Here is a 19,688-nt window from a genome sequence, read left to right as displayed (position 1 = left end):
ATTGGGCAATGTTTTAATAAATCATGCAACTTCTTTTGATATTGTGCTATATCTTTTTGCAATTGAGTTTAAACCAACTTAACAAACTTTTTTTGTTGTAAGTGATGTTCATAATCAAGCAGCGGTGAATCTCTAATGATTTTTTCTTTTTTGTCCTTGCAAATATGGTATCAAAGGTTCTTTTTTTATATTTTATTAACAAATGTACTGTTTTTTTTTGTTGTTGTTACTTTTAATTAAAATTAGATTATAAAATTAACTGATTTTATTGAATATAATCAAGTTAATAACTCAAGTATTATGTTCTTTTTACATCTCTCAAAATACAATTGTTTTGCAGCGTAGTATGAGTTTTTGGTCTAATTTAAATTTTTAAGTTGTTTATTAAAATTTTAAAATATAATTTTTTTTATTGTTCATTCAATATTCTATCAAGAGATTATTTCAATTTAAAAATTTTAATTTTAAGATAAATACCGAGACTTAAATTTCTAGATGAAATCCAATCCCCTCACTACTTTTGACGTTTTTGCCTGCCAATTACCTTCTTATCTATCCTTCATGATCTTGTTTATAGCTTTTTTGTCTGTAGCCTGCTCGTCCACTTTCACATTTGGTGGGTGTTCCCTTCTCTGTCCTTTTTTTTTTCCCTGTTTGCCACCATGGTGATGACTTATAATTTTGCAACGTTAGTTGCTTTTTGTTTTTTTTTAATTAATATGTATGTTCAGATAAGATAATTTATGTGTATTTTAATTAATTTTATACATTTTAATATTAATAATTATATAAATCTTTAGTAGTAATGAGGTTTATAAAATTTAAACTGATAATTTTTAAAAGACAAATTCATATCATAACCAGTTGTTACATCCCTCAAATTTGTTAGTTGCTTTTTTTCATATTTATGCTTGGGGTTCACCTAATCAAAGAGTTGGATATTGGATTAATCTGTAAAAATTTTAAAAAAATTATTTGAAATTTTAATATTTATATAAAAAAATTTAAGAAAATATTTCAGTTTTTTTTAATTTTATATATATTGAAAAAAGTATTATTTTTTTAAGTTGAAATATTAAAAAAAAATATATTGTTTTCCCAATAAATGTAGAGTATATAATATATACTAGTGAAATTTTAATACTATATTAAAAAAAAATAAAAAACTACTCTTAATATTTATATATTAAATTTTAATATAAATTAATAACCAATAAAAAAAATGGTAGACTGGCACGCTTAAATTTAGCCGAGCTCGAGAAAAACCATCCTATTCCCATGTACGCGCGGCAAAACCCACGCTGTCTAGAATTTGTTTTCGTCCCTCCTGAGTCCTGACATGCTATTGAAAAAAAACAGGTTTCGTACTATTCGTTGATTCAACATCTCAAAAAAAAAAACAGGTTACCTATTAAATGATTTGACTTCTTGGTTCGGTGGAAACAATCTGACAAAAAAAAAAAAAAACTACATAGAAAAACAGGTTTGCCTAACTATTCGTGGATTTAACATTTCAATTTGACTGTTTTTTTTAATTAATATTTAATTATTAATTAATTTAATTTCTTGTTTTATTTAAAAAAATATTATAAAAATAATAAATCAAGCTTCTAATGGGTGTAGCCGGTTTACAAGTTGACCCAATGGGTCAAATAAATTATACCAAATCAATTACAAGTTTAATTTTTAATAGTTAAATACAGTTATGGTTTCAGGTCAACCCAATAGGCTTTCACTAGATTTAATATCTATACTTTAATCATCTCTTACTTATTGGAGTAAAGCATAGTTTTAAAACCCGACCTGGTTATTGACCCGGTCCAGTGATCGGGTCACGGGTCAGATGGGTTGACCCGGGTTAACCCGGGTCAACCAAGAAATAAACATGGTACTCCTCCTGTCCTCTATTGTATCTCCCATCTTTCTCCAATTTCAACACGAATACTTCCTCTTCTCTCTCTGTACCCATCCAAAGAAACAACCAAATGAAGAAGAGAGAAAAAAAGAACGAAACTCAACCCCCCCAAGTTACCAGTCAAGAAAAGCTCTCCTGCAATGCCACTGTTATAGTAAAGCTCTCCTGCAAGTTCAACAGAAAGAAGAATCTTTAAAAGATGTTTCAATTTGAAACAAAGGATAACGAAAGAAGATAGAAAAATGAATTCAGTCAACAACTCATCTAATCTTATTCTCAGACTTGAAACAGCGATCCTTATTCAAGAGTCTTCTGCTCCTTTGTTTTTTTTCGCGTCTGAAATGGGTTTGAAGATTTCTTGAATGAGGTTTGAAATTAATTAGGTCTTCTCACAATCTCACTTATGCACTGCGTTCATTCATCTACTCATCTCGACATCGTTTCGATCATGAAGATATAAAAAAAAAATTAAACCCGGGTCTCAGCCGGGTTTGCCCAGGCTGGCCGGGTCCCGGGTCGACCCTCCGGGTCTGGCCGGGCCAATTCCCAACCTGTTTTTTGCTTAGACCCAGCCCGGCCACAGACCCGGTTCGGCCGGGTCCCGAGTCAACCCGCCGCGCCGGGCCGGGTTTTAAAACACTGGAGCAAAGGCCATCGTGATGTTTGATAGCCAACACACCCATTAGAGGATTGAAGGTATTTTCAAATTGGCTTTTTTGTAATTGGTGAGATAGTTTTCGATAATAAATTTTGATAAGCCACCTCATTAGAAAAGTATAGAACAAGAGGCTGGCAAAAAATGTGGTGCAAATCAACTTTCGGAACAATTAGTCAATAGAATTCAATATCGGATAGGACTTTATTGTTTCTATTTAGATTTCAAGAGTTTCCTTTTTTTGATTAACATGGGTATTCGGGTTAATTTATACTTATCTTATTTAATCCCATGAGTCTCGAAATTAATAATTATATAAGTCTTCAGTGGTCCTGAGACTTGTAAAACTCAAACTAATGATCTCTAAAAAACAAATTTATAACCTGATTAGTTGGGATATACCATCAGAATAAGATTTCAAGAGTTTTAATATTATTAGAACTTGCACTGTTAGAATCAATATTTACTAAAGAGGTTTAGTATATTTAGGAAATAGTTTATTAATTATTATTTTTAGTTAGATAAAGATAAAAGTCTTAAATTAGTAGGATTTATAAAACCATCTTAAACCTTCAGAATTATATATAAAAAATAACACTGAGAAAAATAAGAAGAGAAAAACATTTAAGTGAGATATTGTTCAACATAAAAAATCTATTTGTTTAATTTTATGTTTTAAAAGCGCTTTGAAAAAAAATTGATTTTTTTTTCAAGATTTTTTTTTAATATTTTTTATATTGTTTCAAAAAAACATTATTTCAGTGTATTTTAAAATGAAAAATTCTTTAAAAAATAACCGCTAATATAATACTAAATTATAAAAAAATAACTAGCTTGAATTGATTTGTACATACCATATTTTCTTTAAATTTTACAGGATAAATAAATTCAATTGGATTCAAATCCAGTGATTTTAATCGATAATCCATGATTTTGTGATGATCAATATACATAGATATTCTAAATTATTCTGAACTGTTTTAATATCCAATAAGCAGTGCAGACCAGTTAAAGAGCTAACCCAGACCCTCTTGGAAGCTAAGTAGAGGATGGTTTATGGAAAATTATAATATTTTTTTGTGTGTTAATGCTAATTATATGCACACTTTAAGTTATTACCAGGTGGGAAATCCTAAATTAATTAATTTTGAAACTTAAAAGATTCAAGAGAGAGATCCATTAAAGACTTTTACGTACGGTGTCTGTTCAAAAAATAGAAACGTGTCATTCTCCCTCATCGTTGCCAAAGAATACAAACCAATTGACTATATAATTGGTGATTTAATGATAAGAAATTAATATCAAAAAGTTTTTTTTTTAATTTTAAATTTGAACATTGCTAATATAATAATTACTAAGAATTTATATAATCATTAATTTCAGAATCTATAAAATTAATTAAGGTACACAAAAACTAATTTGAATACCCATGTTAATCATAAAAAAAAATTACACATCCACCATAGCAGGATTCATGATGTTCTTCAATAATTAACACGAGTTATTAAATTTTTATTTTAAATTAAAATTTATTTAAGTAGTTTGTTCTTAGATATGTTTTAAAAGTATTTTTTTAATTTTTAATTATATAATTTTTATTTTTATGTTATTTTGTTTTGAAGTGATGATTTAAAAAATAAGTTAAAAAATATATATTTTTAAAAGCAATTGCTGCGAAAATAACAACTGATGGATCCAACTGGTACTTATATATACTTCTATCATATTTTCATACTATTTATCATAATTTTTTTTTTTATTTACATGGGTGTCCGGGCCAGCTTGCGCGCACCACGACTAATCCCACGGCTCATTGAATATCCTGCAAACCCAGTGAGCATGTAAAGCAGCGCGGAGATGACAGGTATGCACGGTGAGGTTTGAACTCAAAATGTAAAAAAAAAAAACAAGTTTCTTTAATCACTGGCCAAAAGTTCATGTGCTAAATTGTTTACTCATGTCATGTGATGTGTGCACCCAGGTGGTGGTACAAAATTGCTATGGTACCCTACGTGGGCTATATGTCTTTTCAGCCCTATCTGCATGGTGGAGCCACCCAAAAGCATCGGCCTGCTTGCCAGGCTGCCACTGTACCGCAATGAAATTGTGGCCACGGTTGAAGATAATCTCTTGCTGATGCTGGATCAACGATGCAAACAAGATAATTGAAAAATGTCAAAAACTTCGGCTATCGAAGCAAAAATAATAATAAAAAAAAGAGTGTAAAAACTTGTTTTAATCTAGATGATCTTTTCTCTTCAACAATGCGTTGCTAATAACAACTTTTTTTATTTTATTTTAAATACCGTATTAATTAATGTGAAAAATATAAGTATATCGTCAAATCAAATAAGCAAAAAATAAAAACACAGCAGTAAGTGAACAAAAGATGTAGGTCCTGTCAAGACGAGGACAAGCCACGCAAAGATGGTGAAAGAGACCTGCTGGAGCCCAAATAACAAGCTTTATCTGCTTCACCTCTCTCTCTGTTTTTCCCCCTCCTGGAAATGGCTTTACCTCCATTGTTTTTGCACGAAGCAGTACTAACCCCCCCCCCCCCCCCCAAAGCAATGGAACCTGACAATATCTCGGTACGAAAACTGTTTATTATAAGTTTTGAATTCACAATTCCAAATTATTTGTTAAATATTCCAACCGCGCAGATTATTTTTTTCAATCCCCGTCTCTAAAAATAATAGTAATAATTAAGAAACTAATACTATGAACAAATTAAGTTACGTAAAATCAATACATGATTTCTTAAATTACTGAAAATGCAATCTAAGTTGATGTCTCTTTATTGATCCTGCAATGATCTCTTTATTCAGCCAAATATGATAATTTTAGATAATATTTTATTCTCATCTCAAAATAAAAGAGATGAAAATATTAGATAAGGAAATGCCATGTTTTTATGTCATTTATATTTTTAAAAATATATAAATTCACTTTAAAATCATTATAGAAACAAATTTATTTAATGTTACTGTTTCTTTTACTCTAATAAAATTTATTTATGTCTCTTTACTATCTATTTTTTTTTTTAATTCTGAAATATTAACCAAACACAACTTGGGTATTTTTGTACTTATCTTCCTATAAAGGTTGTCAATTTTTTTTTTTTGACAACATTGAAAATACATAGTAAACTCAGATAGTTAAACTATAAAATTATAAGTAAATTTTTTTAATATATATATATATATATATTAATAATTCCAGTTAAGAAATTAAATTACATTGAAATCTGATAAAAAAATTCCATAACATTATAATCAATGAGTGTTTCTAAATAAAATGAGATAGATAATATAAATCAAGAAATTAATAATGTGAAGAAACAAAATATCTAAGAACAAAATTTCCCAATATAAGGGGAAATCACTGAACGATAGGAAGTACACATGAACTTTGTGACAACTTAGTAGTTCCCATCACAACAAGTCCTATATAATGGACACCTTTTTAATTGCAAGCTAATAAGTCTAAATTAATAAATAACCATCACAAGTCCAAAAATGAAATAAACCTTTAAACAATGTTTAACGCGTCATAACAAACCCAAATTAAAAATTATTTTCAACATTAAATAAATAAATAAAATAGGATAATAAAAACAAAGTATTCATATAAAAAATCCTCCATGTAGCCCAAATCTCTAATTTTTGCATATTCTTGATAGATTTCAGTCCTGATTTCAAACACATTATTCTTTCTCGTCTAGATGAATTATTGAGCTTACCATATATGGTTGGAAAGCTTGAAATATTTATTTCCCAACCCAATATGAATAGCAACAAAATTTCATCTGAAAATTCAGATATGTATTAAATAATACATGGAAGTCTAGTTTGAAAGATAGTCAAATATGTTCTCAAACTTCACTTATAGATCTAGATAGTAACTTCGACCTTTTAAAATAATGTGTTCTTGAATTTCATTTAACCTAAAAACTTACCACAATATAATTTCATGTATCTAGTATTTTCTTGTAAAATTTCAGCTCGATCTAATATACAGTTTGAAAAATATGTCTGATCTTACAAAACTGGCCAATAAATATTTTAAGGTCAAATTCAGATCTAACTTGGTTTATATAATAAATTTAGTAAACTTGTAAAATCAAACTCAGTTTACTGATTTTGCACGAATCAAGTCTGATTTTAATGGTTTTTGAGTTTTTAGTTTGATTTTGCACATGAAATACATGTTAACTCATAATATCATATGATTTTATGAGTCAATTTGTGATTTTAACAACAATGCGCTTCTTATTAATAATATCAGTATTATTGCTTAATTATTACATAGAGTTAAGAATATAATAATAAAGATAAATAAAAATAATACAATAATAGAAATATGTAACTACAATAATATCAATATTATCAGTAACACAGAGAAAGAGTTCATAAAACAACATTAATTAACAAGGGAGATGGGAGAAGATCTCTAGTACTGATCCAACGATCTGCCTTGCCTATTATCAACTAAACGTGCTAGGAAATATCAATTTTAGTGCCTCTTGATGAACTCTATGATCCCTTCCAAGAGACCAGTAGTTTGTGCAGCAGTATGTGGGTCCATATCAACAGCAATCTTGTTAAGATAAAAACTGTGACCCACTCCAGGATTAATTAGCAACTCCACATCCTTATTAGCCTTTCTCATGGCCTCATAGTACTCCATCTCGGTGTCCCTAATCAGGTCAGTCTCCGCCACACAAAGCAAGAATGGTGGAAGATTAAGGCCGTCCAGCGGTGGTGCTGCATGCCCCACTGGACACGTAAAAGGGTGGTCCTTGGTGCACCCTTTTGGCAATGCCAACTTCAAGAACCTGTCCACCATATCTAGGGTTAAGAAAGGCGACTCTGGTTGCTCCATCTCGGATTTGCTCCTCACTGACCGGACAAATCCAGGATGGACTGGAATGCCTCCGGCAAGTCTTACCGGACTCAAATCCACATGACCAGCACGTGCAGCCACATGGTGCACCAAGTTCCCCCCTGAGCTATCTCCAATAAGAAAAACCCTGTTGAAATCTCCATAATTATTAAGCCATGGCTCATAAGAGTCATGTCCTTGTCCTAATGAACGTAACCACATCAGGGCAGAGAAGCCATCATCAATTGCAGCTGGGAGGCGATGCTCGGGGGCTAGCCTTAAGTAGACCGAGACAACAATTGCTGAAGCTAACCTAGCAAGCCTAGAGTACATGTAATAATACATATACCAATCAGCTTGGCTAATGCAAAAACCACCCCCGTGAAAATGGACAATTATAGGAAGCTTATTATGATTATCTGTGTAGGGAGGCTCATGTTGTGGTAGATAAATTCTAACTCTAAGGCCAGACTTTTCATCAATGGTGACATCACGTACGGCAACACCCTCTTTGAATTCCTCATGTGGAGGCGCTGGCTCTGCCATGAACGTGACCTCAGGCGGTCCGGTCCATGTCCGGTCCACCGAGCCATCATCAAAGATTCTTAGCCAGCCAGATACCTCCTCCACAAGTTTCTTCCGATGGATCATGGTTACAAGCTATAAAAGTATTTTTCTCGAGTGTGTGTGAGCATTTTGGGTGGTCTTGGCTACCCTTTATAGAGCGGTTTGTGTGGTGTGGGAAATGAGAAAGTTACTGGCAATATTGATTTGCTTTTGAGGGAAAAGTAAATAAAAAAGAAATTGTGCCATCTCGAAAAACGAATCAACTCGGCGATTAGTTAATTTAAATCGAGTAAATGAAAAAACCCGGATTTTAGAAATGAATTTATATTTAGTTTGGAATCACTCATAAAAGAAATTAACTTATATAAAATTCAACTGTCCAGAATTTACTTTTAGAAAAATATCTTTAAAGTGAGCAATCATGCATGTAGATTTTTTAAATTAAATGATAATTAAAGCTTAGGGTTTATTGAACTTTAGAAGTGGGCCAAGTATATTTACGATGAATGGAGATACAAAAATTATGTTATATATAAAGGATTTTTGGTCTAGTAAAATTATTGATAGAGAATAATATAAATTATATTTTAAAATTTTAGTTAAAAATTTAAGTTTTTGAGTTGAATTGGTTCTTTGACATGGTATCAAAGTTTTGATAACCAAGTGGTCATGGGTTCGAATCTTATCATTTTTATTTATTTAATAAAAATCAAGCACAAGATAATGTGAGTCTGTGCAAGTTTCAAGCTCAAAAGGTTTCCACTTGAGAAAGTGTGGTAGAAAATAATATAAATCATATCTTGAAATCTCGTCTAAAAATTAAAAATTTTTAAATTGAGATGATTTTTTTATATTTATTAATAGCATAAATTTTTTAAATAATTACTTCAACATTTAATCAATTTTCACAAGAGGTATACATTCTATTAATTTTCCTTCATTTACATGATCGTATATAATTTCGGCATCTTTTTTCATCACAATTTCTGTCGCTTTTTTATCAACTTTCCAAATGCTTGTTTCCTGCCTTGCGTTACCAGAGTAGTTTCTCGGACATTGCAGCGTAAGTTCAATACATTTTAGAGATGGTACTGGTGAAACGAAGGAAAAAGAGTCAAAAGTCAGGCAAGCGGCCGTGGGAGCCACCACCCACTTCTATACCGAGCTGTGCGGAAACTTGGCCGTAATTTGTCAAGAAAGTGAACGCCATTGATGGCGATATGAGTCCTTACCAAACATGCAGAAGATGAAAACAATAGCTTTTATGCAAGGAATTCAAACTTCTAAAAGGTGTTCAAGTCGACCTAATTTTGAAGTAATTAATAGTTTTATTGAATAGCTTTAAGGCTCTTCACACTAACTTTGAAGAGTGACCAGTTAATTTGTTGGGATCTAAAAATATCAGCTTCTAGCTAGTTATCTCGAACAGGGGTGACGGATGCTTTAGACTTCTAACTAAAGACCTTAAGACGGGTCCAAGGCTCATTAGAAAGTGAAAAAGGAATTATGGTAATTTTGAAGAGAAAAATGGAAGCATTATTTTCCGTAGAGCTTTTATTATTATTATTATTATTATTTATTAGATTATATTTTTTTATATTTTTAGATTTAATATATTGGCGTCAAAAAAATTTTTAAAATATAATTACTACCACAATACCAGAAAAAACTCTTAATCTTACTTAATTATATCAATATCAGCTTCATATTTTACGGTCCTCTCCGAGTATTGCTTCAAATGGTTTGAATTTTTGATGTACTTTCTAAAAATTAGGGTAAATATCAATTTTTAGATGACCATTACATACTTAGATCACCTAAATTACAATAAACCATCTTATTTAATTGAAGCAATAGGTAGCATATATAGGGCTTAAAACCAACCTAATAAAAAAATGGCTAAATCCAATCACGTACAGGGTAGATAAGGCTCAGCTACCAAAAACTAATTCTTAACTTCAGAATCAAGTTCAGTGCAACTAATTTATACGCTTATTTAAAAATTTCCTTCTCCATTTTCAGGATAAATTTAAAAATCTCAAACGTTTTGGGCCACAAACGAAAATCTCCATTCGTAAAAAATGAAGTTAAGCTAGCAAAGGAAACCATGACGATTCTGAGCTGGTACAAAATGGGTTTTGCTCACAACTGGCTATCTTGTGGCTAAGGACTTCACAGGAAAGCCGAGAGGGAATGGGCCAGCTTGCTTCTTATGGATCAACTCTTAGGCCTGGCTTGGCTTAGCGGGTTGAACAGAACCCCGCGCACAAAACATCGGCCACTCACCTCAGTAATCTAATTTAGGTTAAACTTCAGTTTCATCCTCAGAACTAGATTTCCTTTCAGTCTTACCCTCTCGTTCACGTTGCAAGTTTCTTTTACGTTCTCGTCCTCATATCCAATTTGCTAAACCTCGCTTAGTCCAGCGGAATGACTCAGAGATACTCAGGCTAGACCTGATGTTTTTTTTTTTTGTTGAATCAGATAAGATATTGTTTCTTGTAAAATCTAATTTATCAACTAGATTTTTACAATTTAATTCACCTGATAAAACCCAGTTCAAACTCCATCGTATCTATATATATATAAAAGAACTAAACGATACTATTTTTAATAAAAATAGTTGACTTTGTGACATGCCACCCCCATAGTCTTTTCTCGGTTAGTTCTTGAGTCGGGTCTGACAAGTATATTAACGCAAAAATTGGTGTATATCCAATGCATATGACATTTTCTCACTCAAAGGGTAGCTGCTCAGTTTTTTCCCATTCATAAAGGACTCCACTTAATTTCTTTACAAAGTTATAGTCACTTTCAAAAGCTTTCAGCGTGTAATATGAGTTGGGGAACGAGATTAGATTCTATGTGATCTGATTTATCTTCATGTTCTTAATTTTAGATGGCAGCATTTTTCTCTGGATATAACATATCCTGTCTATTAATCAAGAGAAAAGAAAAAGACTCAACCCTGTCTTTAGTTCTTGTCATCTGCATTTTCATGTTACATATTTGAGCATGTGACAGTCAGGAGCATCAGGCTGGAGTCTCTGTAATTTTAGGCCTTCCATGTCAACTTGGGTGGGAAATTTATTTTGAAGCTAGTCAAGATCTGTTCTCCTAAATTTATTTTAGAGCCTGAGAGTGCAAGTTTGCTTGAATATTCATATTAAAAAAAAAAAAAAAAACATCACCTCAGTCTGTCACTGCAAATTCCCGTTGGTATATGACTAAGAGCCCGTTTGGCATTGCTGCCAAACCGACGTTTTGTAAAAATTTAAATTTTTTTTTTTGTTAAAATTGAGTGACGGTTGTACTTTCTGGATCGTTTTGATGTGCTGATGTCAAAAATAATTTTTAAAAAATGAAAAAACATCATTTGCATGCTTTTCGGCACGAAAAGCTATTTGAAAAGCAACCGCTACCACACTGCCAAACACGCTCTAAGATTACAGCAGTTGCCTGCCCCAGAAATCAAATGTGTTCATCAATTATCCAACAAGCAATTTTCAAAGACGGAGAGATTCAAGATCACGTTTTCTTCTCCTAAAGCTGGCCGTGTCACATTGCATCCAAGTTAAAGTCGGTTTCAATTATCTGATGGTGGAAGATGAACTGAACTGAGGTCCTTATGGTTTATCAAAAAAAGAAGAAGTTATCTTGTCATCTTGGAGACGAATGAATTGGTTGCATTTTTATATAACCTTTCTAGCATTGGTAAAAGACCTATCTGATTCTCCCTTAACAGAAGCCTTCTGTTAATGGTGGGGGTAATCATTCAAGGCACCATGCAAAAGTTGATGAGGGAGCTGGTGAGAATTATATATGTGCCTTCTTCTAGCATTATAGAATATATTACTCCAATAATTAAGTCTCCTCCCTGCCTTCTACTGGCTCGACTTGTGCAAGATAATGATGTTTTTAGAGGTCGATCAATATTCTTAAATTGTTACTTAAATACGAATAATCACGCTGGTTAATTTGATAAATCATACTCATAATTAAAGAGTGAGAGTGACATATATTTCGCTAGTCATAAAAAATAAATTTAGAGACAGGATTAATGAGTGTGATTTTCACTGATCATGGATTAAGCATACATCGAATTAGCCATTGGCTTTAGGGTTATCAGTTATGTATGGAAGAAGGATTAAAATAGTGGGATATTATCCTTGATGGATAAGCAATTTTCATCACTAAACTATTATTTGGAATAAGATATTTTTGGGTATACGGAGCCTGCATGCTACTTTTCTCCAGTTGGGGACTAATCATCCTCCATCATCAATATAAAATAGACTCCATTGCGCGACTCCGTTTGCACCCGTGCTTTTTAATAAAATGCATAAAAATTAATAATTTTTATTCGAGAACAATATTTAGGGTTTCTTTTTTATCTAATGATTAAGCCTAGCTTGGATTATAAATAAGGGGCAGTCAGTCCTGATCATTTCTTGGTTTCAGCCTCATTCCATGGATTGATTGAGATCTCTGAAATCCCAAATATTAATTGGCAAGGAAGCAATATATAGAAAGTAAATCGAATTTATGCTGGAGGCTTAAGAGAAGTTTCCTGGGCACAATACACATTCCAGAACGTTGGAAGAACCCTAAAAACATCCGTACAAATCATGAAAGCTTCCTCCAAAGACAAAAAAGGAAGGGTTAATTTCTATATTTCTCTTTTCAGGTTTGGGGCGTGTCTACCTTTCCCGTCATAAACTTTCGATTGTATCAATATGATCAGATTATGATAGACATGACATGTCATGTTAGGAACTGGGCTCCCCGTAATTCTGGAGTAACATGACATGTTGTTATGTCAGGAGTTGTATGTGTGTGACTTGTCCTTCATAAATAATTAAATCATTAAAATCCTTCATAAATAACAAGAAAAAAATCTATACATTAAATTGAAAAATAAAACTACCACTCTACAAAATAAAAAAATAGGTTTAGAGAATCACAAATACATTATTTCTTGGTAAGAAAGAAAGGCCTTAAAAAAAAAAAAAAAAACTTTTACCCATTTGTTTCTTTTATGTTTCAATTGTTAAAAGGTTTTTCAAGAATTATCCAATGAAGTAAATTAAAATTATTCAAACAGAACCGTAAAGCAAGTAACTAATTAGCCATGTACAGACAATAAAACAAAAATCAACAAAATGGAGTTTCATTGGGCTTAGGCCCGTTTATCAAAATAAAGGGTCGACACCATACACGACGGCAAAAGTGGCGTCGCGAAAATTAGATGCCGTCAGATACAATTGTGAATGGTAATGCACTAATTAATGTGACATCCCCTCTTTTATTTCTTCCCTTTCCCCTTCTTTTTACTTTTTTTTTTTTATATATATTATTATTTATATTATTATCTTGTGTAGAAGGAAGATCTCCACACATTAAAAAAATAAAAAACGAGGCGAACAGAAATCTTTACTATATTTCTAGCAAAAATCTACTGGCGCTGGTTGATCACAGTTGGATTTATTTGGAAGTGATTGTTTTTTAAAGTGATTTTAATTTAAAAATATATTAAAATAATATTTTTTTATTTTTTAAAAATCATTTTAAACATAAACATATCAAAATAATTTAAAAACATAAAACAATATTAATTTGAAAAAAAATATTTTTTTTTTTTAGAAAGTAAAATATAAAATTAGACAAGGTTATCGAAGCGAAACTTTTGACTGAAAAAAAGTGGGTGCATCTACTTTTCTCATCATTCATGCGTTTTCTATTATTTGTATCGTGATTATTGAGATTTAAGTAAATACATGTAAGACAAGAAAACCAAAACAAAAGCTGTAAAGCAGAGCAAAGGGTGTGCGTAGTATTGATCTGATATATGGATTCGTGTGAATGTTGAGCTAAAGAAATGAATCTTTGACTAAACTTTTTTGAGTGTGAGTGACTTTGTAGAGAGATTCAATAATTGAAAGCTTTTTGGTCAAGCAAATAGGCTTTCTCAGTACAATTAGAATTGCAAAAGCCAAAACAAACGCATGTGTGCTTTGTTTAAAGGCTTAGGGTCACCCTAGCTAGGGCATTTTCCCGTCTTTCTTTTCCTCTAAAGTATAGACAATGAGTTTTAGGTGGAATTAAAAGAAACTTTAAGTAATTTGGATCTATGCAAGACAACATATTTGTGGATTAGACGTGTGTAATATATATAAATAAATTAGTAGGAGAGCTTGGCCAGAAAACACTAATGGAAGGGAGAGTACTTGAAGAATAATCATATGACTAGTGGAGAGAATGAAACGAGATTGGGTAGTGGAAGGTCCTTCATGCAGAGAACATAACTATAAATGATATGTATGAATATTAAATAACCCTCTTTTGAGCAATGATTACACAGAAAATAAGATTTTGATGCCATGAGTGAATGCGCATTCGAATTTCTCATGAAACTGAAGGGGTGGTGTGATCGCAAGAACCAAACTAGTGTAAAAGGGTCACAATACCCAGAAAAAAGAAGAAAAAAAAAGGATGTTAGAGGGTGGAAAGGTGAAAATGAGCAAACGTACCGTACATGGGTGATGGATATGAATCATTAAGACCGAATAATTGTTGAAAATCATTTCTATATATTCTAGGTTAATGGATAAAACTTCCCTAATGCCTGGTGTCACAAGGTCAAATTTTCACTTCAAAAATCTCAGCTCCCATGTCGCGTCTATTCCCATTTGACTCAGTATTCTCTTGTTTTTAGCTTGTATTTATCTACAACTATTTATTTTGTATCTTCCACTCAGCTAGCCATGTCTGACAATCACTTAAACTTCTCACAATTTTGCTACCACTTTCTCCCACAAACTGAATATATATCTAACAGTTAGCCCTTTACTGCCGGTTCTAATTGCATATATCTGCATACCTTGGACTGTCACTCGTCCAAGTCCCGACTCATCGTCAACCAATACTGCTGATTCCACAAGTTGCCTCTGCCACCTGTATACTAACACCTAGCTTATCAAGAAATCCATCGGGTTGTGTCCTGGTGGTTGAAAGGACTTGTTCTCTTCCTTTACACTAGGGTTCAAGCCCCACTAATGTACATCTGTCATCCCCGCGGTGCCTTACATGCTCATTGGACTTGCAAGATGTTCAGTGAGCCCGGGGATTAGTTGTGGTGCGCGCAAGCTAGCCCGGACACCCCGGGTTACCAAAAAAAAAAAAAATTCCATTCCAAAAGACATTTGAGGTCTTGGCCTAACGGTAGAAAGGGTTTGTTCTTTTTCTCTGCACCATGGTTCAAATTTTATTGTACATGCTTGTTATCCCTACGGTGTCTTATATGTTTACTGGGTTTGCAGGATATTTAGTGGGTCATGAAATTAGTTGTAGTGCGCGCCAGCTAGTTCGGATACCCACATAAATTAAAAAAAAAAAAAAATCCATGCCAAAAGAAGTTTCTTGCACAATTTCTGTGATAATGATTAATTCTGATGAAGCAACGTCGAAGTCATTGTGTCAACTTTCCAATAACATTTCTTTCTGGACCAGACAGCATCAGGTTGCCACAGGGAACCAGCGTCACTGGCAATTGTGGAATATATGGCCACGATCTGGTTGTTGATGTACGGTCGATCCATTGTTTATTAAATTTAGAAGCTTTTCTCTTGTCGTTTTCCTTCTTTAATTGTCAGCATTCAGCTGGGTGGACATGAAAGACTAATCAAGTGACACTACAGTCCCTGGCCCTCTTTAAATATCAATATATCAGGGGGTGATTTATTTCAGTTCCATTTGATTTTGGAATTAAAACTGAAATATTGATCAACTAATTTCTTAAAAATCTTTTTACCCAAAATTACTCAAAAAATCGTTCAATTAGGGATATAAGTTTTTATAAATATTTTGAATAAATAATTGTATGACTCAAGTTGAAAACAACTTTCGAGTATGCAAAACCAATCAAGCTATATTGTTGTGACTAGAGTACATTCGACTTCACAGTTAATAAAATTTAATTATTATAGCAAATCAAATTCGCCAAGTAGCTTTCCTAATGTTTGCTGAGATATATAGCACGATTTTTAACATAAAAACGAAAGCGATTTCCATAAATTTCTAGACTATCTTCGAAGGTAAAATATTGCCACCACTTGAGTCTTGTCAAGACTAAACTGGGTCCGAGCCTTTTGACTTCTTTATAGGGTAAGAAATAGCTTTGACTAAAAAGATTAGGATAAATAAAGACATTAATTGAAAATTATCAATTAACATCAAGTGATATACTTGATCTAAACTAATGATTGCCACCAAAATGTTCCGATGCAAGTTCATATGATAACGTTGGTGATCGACTTAAATACAAAGTGATTCCGGTAGAGGATATTTCAAGACCTAATTACTCTAAAAAATCTCTATAATTAAGGTGGAAAATGGGAGGAAATAGAGAATAATATAAAGAAATACATGGAAAGAGCAAGAATACCTTTGATTTTCTATCTTTAACAACTGTCTTGGAAGTTCCAGCACATATACCTCGTGGGACATGCCACCACCCCCACTCATCCCTGCATTTGCACTTGCAGGCCACTTAGTCCTGTCATCATACTTTTTTTTCTCTATTATGGAGCATAATTACAAGTCCCTTACCCTTTGGTAAGGTCATATCCATCTACTAGCTATTCATTCTTTTACTACAATGTTCCAAAACATTGTTCCACTTCTAATTTTGAAACTTTCCTTTGAGATTTTTTTTAGTTGGACTATAAATTAGATGATCTAGTTCTGGATTGTAAATTAAACGATTTAGTTGAATTGAGCAACTTGCTAGATCAACTTTTGATACAACCTTTGAATTTCAGATCAACTTGCTAGATCGAATCACACTTTAAAATATGAATCCAACCTTTATTTTTTTTTTTCAATTCAATAATCCAACTTGGTAAAAAATGAGCAGCACACGCCATGTTTTCTTGTCTCCATTTATATAGTGGAATTGAGCTAATATTCGCTCTTTCTCGAGGAACATACATACAACACTCCAAACCTCGGTTCGATGGACGACAATTTTTATCTTGAAAACTATAAGCAAGAATGCAAGATGGTGTAAAGTAAAAAAAATAATATTATTTTCATGTGGGTATAGAAAGAAAAGAGATGAATTTCTCCATATGACACGCCCCCATCAATCTCTGCATCACATGCATGAGCACACGCCCCTTGATGATCTCATAATTGAATTCCCATTCCATTTGTTGTGGGATTTGTACCGTCCTGCGGTAGCTCAGGTGAGGAATCATCTGAGATGATTGGGGGTGATTAGACGCCCATTTTGATTTCGGTGCTCCACTCGAATCTCCGGGAGACCATGTTGACATGTGGGAAAGTTACTCGTTTTTGCACCCAAGCTCTTTTCGTCAGCATACGGGCCCCACCTTTTCTAGGGCTTTTTGTTGCTGCCACAGAAAGCAAAATTTTCTTATCAAGAATATCTAGTGGTTAAGATCATCTATAAGTGATGTATGAAAAATAAATAAAGTAAAGATCTTGTGTTTACATCTATGTGATTATTTCCTAATTGCTTGTTTTTTCCGTTCATTATAATTATTCTCCTTCTGAAAAATAAAAGAGAAGACAGTTTGTTTTTAATTAGACGAAAAATATTGACATTGATTCACGATTTAGGATTGTTTATCAATGAAGAAGCTAGTAATGCAGTCCATGAATGAGATTATGGACGAAAATGATTAAGTTATAAATGAATATAAAATATAGAGATTAAATAATAATTTTTAAAACAACAAGGAATAATTAATTATTTTTCCCGAACTTCAAGTACTAAGTTGTAATTAATATTTTTGCAAAAAAAAAAAAAGACTCTAAAGAACAAATACGTACTAAATCTAGAACAATCAATCTTTTTCCATAATAATAATAATAAAAAAAAAAAAGGAACTGCATACAAAGTCCAAAAACTTTGGATTATCTTTATTTTAACCATTTAAGTCCTAATTAAAATAATTCCAGGCTGCTTTATGTGAAAATATCTTCTAGAAATCTCCTTAAAGCTAGATTGAGCGATGCCGACAAGGGAAGTAAAAGGGGGCTAACCTGGCGAAAGCAATATTCTATTAAGGAATTTGGTGTAAGAAGAAAAACCATTTTTCTTCGTTGATTAGGACAAACGTTGCTGATACGAAATCAACAAAATAAAAGAGTTTTAGCCGTCAGAATATATGCATTCAGAAAGAAAGAAAGAAAATGGCTTCTCCATTTCTCCCTCATCCAACTCTTATAACAAGTGAGATTCATGGGAATATATGGTGTCTTCAAAGAACTATGAAATGGGATCCTCCTTAATTTCAAGCTCACAATTTAGGCGAATGTTCTGCTACTCTTTTTTTATCAGCAAAAATCTGTAAGAATTAATTAATGTGAATTCCGTATTCTGGTAGGTTTTCTAGTTGCCGTTTAAGAAAAAAAATTTAGTTGTGGTTTTGAAAAAAAAAAAGTTTTAAAAAGTATATTATTGGTTAAACTATTGTGAGATGGATTCCTGCACACAAAATAAATAAAAAATAAGTCTCCATGAAAGACAGATAAAAAAATTTAAGCTACTATAAAATCAAAGTTTGAAAATAAATTATATTTAGCATCCAATGATTGGTTTAGAATTTTGTGCAAAAAATATATGACTGGTTTCTTATTCTTCATTATCAGTAGATTTGATATCTCACTAAGTGCAACTGTTTATTTGTTTTTACGGTTAGAAAGAGCTTTTAAAAAAAATTTTTTTCTTCTTCAAGTTTATATATATATATATATATATATATGGATTGTTTTGATGTATTAATATCAAAAATAATTTTTTTAAAAATAAAAAATATATTATTTTAATTTATTTCTGAAAAAAACATTTTAAAAAACAATTATTAACACAATTCTAAACATTCAATATATTATAATTGTTAAGATTATAATGTTATAAAGGATTATAATTATAATGACTCATTACATTACATTAAAAAAAAAGCTATACAATGAATCATTGTATTATTGTGTAATTATTCAAGGATCTGATTACAAAAAAAAATTATTATAACACCAAATTGTAACACACGTGTACACACACACACGAGGAATAAGAATTTTGTCAAATAAGAACTAATTTGTAAATAAAAATTAATATAGGGACTACAACATTTTCTGAAATCAAATGGATTTAAAAAAACTTTATAAATATCCCTAATCCCTTTTACATTTCTACAAGTTTTACAATCAAAGAAAGGAATATATATAAATTATTTCATTACATTACATCAATTTTCTCATCACATTATACATTTGATTTTATCATTTTTCATTTCATCACATCAGATTTTGATGTAAATGTTGATTTATGTGAATAAGACGCAGGATCGTGCTTCAATGGAGTATTTCTGACCACAATATTGAGAATCACTTGATGTTCTAGCTAGCAAGTGGTTGGTATCTTCGCAAACCGACACATATTCCATTCTCATAATCCCACCTCAGCTTTTGAAGCTAATTTAAAGCCACCTTACTGTATATTTAAAGAAAAAAAATCATATATTTAGTCGATTTTAATTTTTAAGTCAAGAATTATACATCACATAAGATGCATGAATAATAAGATTCCCATTTTGATGAGTAAGAATATTATTAATGATTATTAATTAATACTTAATC

At 31.8% G+C, this 19,688-nt stretch overlaps 1 protein-coding gene across 1 annotated transcript; it reads right to left on the bottom strand.

Moving 5' to 3' along the window:
* Nucleotides 1-6,874: 6,874 nt before the first annotated feature.
* Nucleotides 6,875-8,130, bottom strand: LOC118054748 (strigolactones hydrolase CXE15). The gene has a single exon (XM_035066445.2). It carries the CDS (start codon nt 8,103-8,105, stop codon nt 7,086-7,088), a length of 1,020 nt encoding a protein of 339 aa, XP_034922336.1. The 5' UTR covers nt 8,106-8,130; the 3' UTR covers nt 6,875-7,085.
* Nucleotides 8,131-19,688: the final 11,558 nt, after the last annotated feature.

This window comes from Populus alba, chromosome 3 (assembly GCF_005239225.2).
Source record: "Populus alba chromosome 3, ASM523922v2, whole genome shotgun sequence".
In the NCBI taxonomy this organism is placed as follows: domain Eukaryota; kingdom Viridiplantae; phylum Streptophyta; class Magnoliopsida; order Malpighiales; family Salicaceae; genus Populus; species Populus alba.
This window is presented reverse-complemented; position numbering and strand designations above follow the sequence as displayed.

Bases quoted from the DNA above. Each gene is read 5' to 3' on its own strand.
- LOC118054748 (XM_035066445.2), bottom strand. From the start codon at position 8,105: ATGATCCATCGGAAGAAACTTGTGGAGGAGGTATCTGGCTGGCTAAGA.